The sequence below is a fragment of the Aedes albopictus genome, chromosome 1 (genome assembly GCF_035046485.1).
Source record: "Aedes albopictus strain Foshan chromosome 1, AalbF5, whole genome shotgun sequence".
Classification (NCBI taxonomy): Eukaryota; Metazoa; Arthropoda; class Insecta; order Diptera; family Culicidae; genus Aedes; species Aedes albopictus.
In genome coordinates this window covers 19354027-19361110 of record NC_085136.1, presented here as the reverse complement: position 1 = coordinate 19361110, position 7084 = coordinate 19354027, and the positions used below count along the sequence as shown (strand labels likewise).

The 7084-nt window shown below is 43.8% G+C and overlaps 1 protein-coding gene across 1 annotated transcript in view; it reads left to right on the top strand.

Moving 5' to 3' along the window:
* The window catches only part of LOC109408932 (uncharacterized), a 59004-nt gene continuing 51920 nt past the window's right edge, over positions 1-7084 (top strand). Inside the window, exon 1 of the mRNA XM_062844147.1 lies at positions 1-6178. Coding sequence (XP_062700131.1) covers positions 6068-6178 — 111 coding nt within the window. The 5' untranslated portion in view covers positions 1-6067. The remainder of the gene's footprint in view (positions 6179-7084) is intronic.

The following is a 7084-nucleotide window of genomic DNA, read 5'->3' as shown; positions in this document are numbered from 1 at the left end:
ATCAATGATGTAGGAGTTGAGCGAAAATTATTAAAATTCGTGAGAGCCTAATGTGTCCTAAAAACTAGCTTCGGGGGCAGCACAATTGTGTCAACACAATGTTATAATACTTATTTATGTTAAATTTTATCATTGAAATAAAAAAAAATATCGCTTTAAAAATACTCCGGATAATCGAGTCTAAAATTCCGGATAATCGAATTCCGGATAATCGAGTCTCCGGATTTTTTTTTTTCCTCCCCTGTTGGGGAAATTAAGCCACTGCGTCCAATAAGCTGAACTTTTGTGGCATGTCCCGTTTTGATATTCGCATCTAGCCAGCAAATTACCATGTGTCAAGTAATCAGCTTCTGCCACGACGCGTCGTCTCCCAGTCAGGTGCAATGGAATTAATAAACCCCAAGACCTTCCCAGGTTCTGCAGACCAGATCTCACTGGGTTGCAAGCAACCACTATTTAGAAATCTTTGCCTGCGCATGTATAAAGCACCACAACTGCAAAGCAGATGTTCCGAGGTTTCACGTTCCGTATTACAGAAACGACCGATATCACTCTGAATCTGGCCAATATTTTTCAAGTGATACCTACTCGGGCAGTGTCCAGTTACTAGGCCAGTGTATGTACATAGAGCTCTCTTGTTGAGCTCTAAGAGCTTTTTGGTTTTATAAGCATTTGGTGTTATAAATCGTTTTGACTGATTGAGTCTCCGGATAATCGAGTCCGACCTGTACTCGGAAACGCAGTTGTGCAAACTTTTTTTTTTAATTTTTATTTACGTGTATTTTAACCTTCCGTAACTCGCGCGGTTGACTACCTGCATCAGCACCACGCTAATGATGAGTACAATAAGCGAGATTTTTTCAACGTGTTGTACAAAATACAACAGCGCGATCGCTCGAGGGTTAACATTTGCTAATTCTACATTTTCGCATAAACTGGTCAGCTACATATGAAATGATACGAAGGTCCACAATCGGATTTACAGCTGTCACATACTCGGCTGCAGCACTAGGCTTCGTGTTGACATAGTAGGCAATCGCCTCTGCCCTGAGGGGTTAGTTACACTCTTGACAACCATGGAATGTTATTTTTTCCTAACAGTCAGTTCTTTACTAGACTCCGACCAGTGTGGTCGTTAATAAAGTTACACCGAAACTTATCTGTTGCTGGCAATACTGCCCGCTTTTCCACTGGAACAGACTGACAGAATCAATACACACACGAACTGCCTTTTTCTTATGCCGTTTTTCTTTTTGATCCAGTTCCAACCTGGGTTGGAACTGGATGAGATCACAGTTTGAACCCCAACCCGACTTCGGTTTCGCTTGTACTAAAGTTTGTTTGAGTTTGTTTGACGTTTGTTTGTTTACACATTTTCCGCCAATCCAGTTCCAACCCAGGTTCAAAAAGAAAAACGGCATTAGTCTAAACTGTCATCCAACGCAATGACAAAGTAGAAGTGTGTGATTTACTTGTAAACAGTCAGTTTAGCTGAGTGCTTTATGTAGAAACCAAGTGAATTGTTATAATACGTAGTCAAGTCCAATTGAATTAAACCTAGTTATTATCACAGTAAGTTTCTGAAGATTATCACAGTTGTTTTCTAAATCTAAATATGCTTAATCTAATGTGAACTTTGTAGAACAGTGATGGAACATAAACAACGAGAGCATAGAGGCCAAACCCTGTACTCAAACATGCGTTAAACCGAATTTTGTAAGTTATTACTTTTAATACTATTCCTAGAACTAATGTGAATAAATAATCCACAGCTTAAAGCTGATTCGCACCCACAACTTGGAGTTTGCGAGCTGCTAGAAAGAATTCGACCCTACACACCAAATTTTCGATTTCTCATCCAGCAATATGAATTGCTGAGATGCAACCAGCAATTTTTATTTTACTGAAACATCAGTAATGGTAACTGATGAGTCAGCAATGATTGCAATTGCTGATTACCAGCAAATCATGTGTCAAACACTTGTAGTTCCCCGGGAATTATGTTGCGCACTCATCTTCTTAACCGTTATGTGGCCGGCAAACTTTTTGCTGTTTTCTACACCGTGTATTTTAAATGGGTGCTGGGTACCCGGGTACCCTGCCGGCCACATAAGGGTTAACATGTAGTAAATCGCCAAGAATTCAAAGGAATTCCAACAAAAAAGCACTTTGCAGCACAAAATGTAAGGCACCGCATCTTTTATGGATATTCCAAGCCTTTGAGCATTGTTTGCTAGCTGTAAATTACCAACGATACCATTTATTTATAAAACTGGAAAATTTGTAAATATTTGGAAAAAAAAATCAAAAAATTCCAGCTGGAGTCGAACGCGGACAACATTGCTGGTCAACCAGCAAAATAAGCTGTCAATACACGATACTGAAGATCCAGCAAACAATATTTTGCTGGATGTAAAGCTGAATTTACAGCATGTCAAAAACCAGCAAATTTTTGCTGATTTCCAGCGAAATAAAAATAGTGTGTAACCTCCTCTGTGTTCCCGCAACATTATCCGTGTCGCATTCATTCCGAAGCACCCACCTCAACAGGTTATGGGCCCAGCGCGAAGGACGTGGAAGCGGTGCAGTGGAGTGACCATGTGCGGAATGCGGATATTCTCGGATGCAAGAGGTTTGTCGGAGGTGCTCACCGATGTGGTCTCGGAAGAAGCAACCGACAAGAGCAAGTTTTGAAGAATGGAATCTCCAAGCGGCTGGCGTATCAGAGGTGATCACCGGTGTGGCACCGGAAGCATCAACTGAACGAGTCGTGTTGGTGAAGGACCGAAAGTTATCTCCAAGCGGCTGACAGAAGTGATCACCGGTGTGGCACCGGAAGCATCAACTGGACGTGTCATGTTGGAGAAAGATCGGAAGTTACCTCGGCTGTTTCACGAAGCGTAGGGCGTCGCGGAAGTTCTCACCGGAGTGGCTCCGGTAGCAGAAGCCGATAAAGCCAAGTTCGAGCCAGAGGGGGAAGCAAGACTGACGAGGGCAAGGTGAATCGCGAGTTGATCGTTGGAAGTTTTGCGGATCCAGTGGGACTGGAAGCACAACGGAAGGTTCAACTGTCGAATAGTTGTGCCTGGATGAGTGGACCAACCAACCTCAGGAATCCAACAACAAATCCAGTGACGAAGGGAAGTTCTCGCTGATCGCGGAGTTCGCCGGTCGGTCGATTGAGAGGGAGTGTTGACATAGTAGGCAATCGCCTCTGCCCTGAGGGGTTAGTTACACTCTTGACAACCATGGAATGTTATGTTTTCCTAACAGTCAGTTCTTGACTAGACTCCGACCAGTGTGGTCGTTAATAAAGTTACACCGAAACTTATCCGTGTCGCATTCATTCCGAAGCTCCCACCTCAACACTTCGCGATTCCGAATAATAGAAACGACTGATACGACGGCGAATGTGAACAGTTGAAAAACGAGAAGAATGCGGCATGGGCGAGAATGCTGCAACACCGTACGAGAGCGAATGAGGCACGTCATAGACAGGTGCGGAGCAGGCAGAACTCTGTCTTTCGGAGAAATAAGCGCCAGCAGGAAGAACGAGATCGCGAAGCGATGGACGAGCTGTACCGCGCTAAGGACACACGGAAGTTGTACGAGAAGCTGAACCGCTTGCGCAAAGGCTTTGTGCCACAAGCCGACACGTGCCGAGACAATCACGGGAATCTTCTCACGAGCGAGCGTGAGATGGTCGAAAGGTGGCGGCAACATTACGATAAGCACCTCAATGACGACGTTGCAAACACCGAAGGTGACGTGGTAACACATCTAGTAGTACGTGTGCATGACAAAAGATTTCCAGCTCCTAACCCCCAAGAGACTGATGAGGTTGGCCGGTTGAAAAGTAATAAAGCCGCTGGAGCAGATCAACTACCAAGCTTATAAAATACGATGGAGAAGCACTGGTGAGAGCACTACACTGGGTCATTACCAAGATTTGGAAGGAGGAAGTATTACCGGAGGTATTGTGTGTCCCATCTACAAAACGGGCGACAAGTTGGATTGCGGGAACTATCGCGCGATCGCACTACTGAGCGCCGCCTACAAGATACTCTCTCAAATTGTATGCCGCCATCCATCGCCGATTGCAAGAGAGTTCGTGGGGCAATATCAGGCTGGATTTATGGGTGAACGCGCTACAACGGACCAGATGTTCGCCATCCGCCAGGTGTTGCAGAAATGCTGCGAATACAACGTGCCCACACATCACTAGTTCATCGATTTCAAATCGGCGTATGATACAATCGATCAGTTTTGGCAGCTATGGCAGATTATGCACGAATACGGATTCCCGGATAAACTGATACGATTGATCAAGGCGACGATGGATCGAGTGATGTGCGTAGTTCGAGTATCAGGGACACTCTCGAGTCCCTTCGAATTTCGCAGAGGGCTACGGCAAGGTCTTTCGTGCTTGTTGTTCAACATTGCGTTAGAGGGTGTAATAAGGAGAGCGGGGATAAACACGAGTGGGACGATTTACACGCAGTCCGTTCAGCTGCTTGGTTTCGCTGATATTGATATTATAGCTCGCGAATTTGAGACGATGGCGGAAACGTACATCCGACTAAAAAGTGAAGCCAGGCGAATCGGATTAGTCATTAATGTTTCGAAGACAAAGTACATGATGGCAAAGGGTTCCAGGGAGGAATCTCCGCGCCCGCCACCCCGAATTTATATCGACGGTGATGAAATCGAGGCGGTTCAAGACTTCGTGTACTTGGGCTCACTGGTGACCGCCGACAACGACACCAGCAGAGAAATTCAGAGGCGCATTGTGGCAGTAAATTGAGCTTACTTTGGACTCCGCAGAACTCTACGATCGAATAAAGTTCGCCGTAACACGAAGTTAACTATCTACAAAACGCTGATTAGACCGGTAGTCCTCTATGGGCACGAAACATGGACCCTACGTGCAGAGGACCAACACGCCCTTGGAGTTTTCGAACGGAAGTTGTTGCGTACCATCTACGGCGGAGTGCAGATGGAAGACAAAAACGGTTCTCGAGAGTCATCCGACCGGTACAAGAAGACGTGGTGCGCAGCGAGCTAGGTGGGTCGACCATGTGGAAAACGATCTGCGGACCCTACGCAGAGTGCGGAACTGGAGACAAACAGCCATTGACCGAGTGGGATGGAGACGGCTACTATGTACAGCAGAGGCCACCCAGGCCTTAGTCTGATCGGACACGCACACTACAGAACGTAGCACCCTTCTATTGTATAGTGGCGCCTGAGGAGAATAAAGCTAATGGAGGAAAGTGCTGTTAGTGCGATTAGAATCCCACACAATGCCAAATATATATTGTACATGAACAACACAACAGGCCAGTCTCTGAAGATGTTTAAACTCTTAGTAGTCATGCATCCTCCAGTTAGCCTAGTGGTTAAGGCTATGGATCACCAATCCGGAGACGGCGGGTTCGATTCCCGTTCCGGTCGGGAAAATTTTCTCGACTCCCTGGGCGTAGTGTATCATTGTGCATGCCTCACAATATACTAATTCATGCAATGGCTGGCAAAGAAAGCCCTCCAATTATTATTAACTGTGGAAATGCTCAAAGAACACTAAGCTGGAGAGAGGCAGGCCAAGTTCCAGTGAGAACGTCGAGCCATACAGAAGAAGAAGAAGAAGTAGTCATGCATCCTATGACTACAAATGGGCCTGGACGAGTATTTTGGCTCGTGGCTGCAGACGGTTGGGGTGAAAGAGTGGCTACTGAATCTTTGAAATAGTGGATTAATTTCATTTGTGTACCGTGGAAGTCTAGTAACGTTGTCCCCGTTACGTGTGTAGATCACCTTAGAATAGTACGTTACGGAGTAAGATCTACCAAATCAAATTTTGACCCATCTTAAGTAATCAGCCACGATCCTAATTTGATATTTTTTTTATTTTGTTGGTGTTCTACATTTATGTTTTAATGTTTACTGCTAATTACCGTTATATTCCAGGAAAATTCAGGTAAATTTATCGCATGATACAAAAGCTTATTTGAAGGGAGATGTTAATACCATTTTATATTTCAGATTCGAAGCAGCTTAAGGACACCTAATGACCAGGATGATTCGAAGCGATTATTGGCCTAGGATCGAGTCCAGTGGAGAAAGATGCTTCATTCTGCGTAGATTCAACGGAGTAAATTGCAGACCCTCAAGTATCCCAGTAAGTACATTTAGTTAAGTTTATCAAGAAGGCTTAGTTGGGAAGTTTCCGCGGATTCGGAACTGTGGGATGTGAATAATGATTAGTGCTATTCCCCTTGCACGTCCTTCCCCTAGTAAGCATCGGTGACAGCACACTGTAAGACCAAAGTACTCTTAAAAGGGTAAAAAAGTACCCTCTTTGAGAGTAACTAGGTGAACTCATAAAAAGAGTAAAGAGCCTTTACCCATTAAAGAGTAAAAGGGTTGTACGTCAGATCGACGAGTAAATTTTACTCTTTTTCCAAATGGAGCCGTCTGGTAGGAAGGGTGAATTTTACCCATTTTTTTATTTCTATGGCGGATTCTCAGCAACTAGAAATTCAAAATAATATTAAATAAAATGATAGCACTAATGTGATTAAATTTGCATGTTACCAACTTTATTTAGCAAAATATAAAATAGTAATTTAACACTGTTATGTCTTAGAACATTTTGATACACTTGTACGTTTTCTCTTGTTGCCTTTTTCCGTCCAAGATGACATGGATGCAAACTGGATGAATTTTCGCGTAACATAGTTTTCTGCAGTGTAGTTGATCCTCTGTTCACTCGAAGCGATCCCTGCAAAAAGAATATCATTAGTTAATATATACTCGTTCAAAAACTGATAATATAAATACTTTGGAGATTTTGTTCCTCGTCATCTTTCCGGCCGGGGTACTGGTCCTTTTTATAACAGAACTTTGCCAACACAATTTTCACCCATTAATGGGAATGTGCCAGATACTTCGAAAAGCGCAAAATTTACTCTTTATTCATTTTTTTAAAGTACCTTTATTTTGACAGCTTCATATATTTGTGAAAAAAGGGTACTTTTTACTATTTAAAGAGTAATGCAGGGTTCGCAGTGCAATCATCATGACG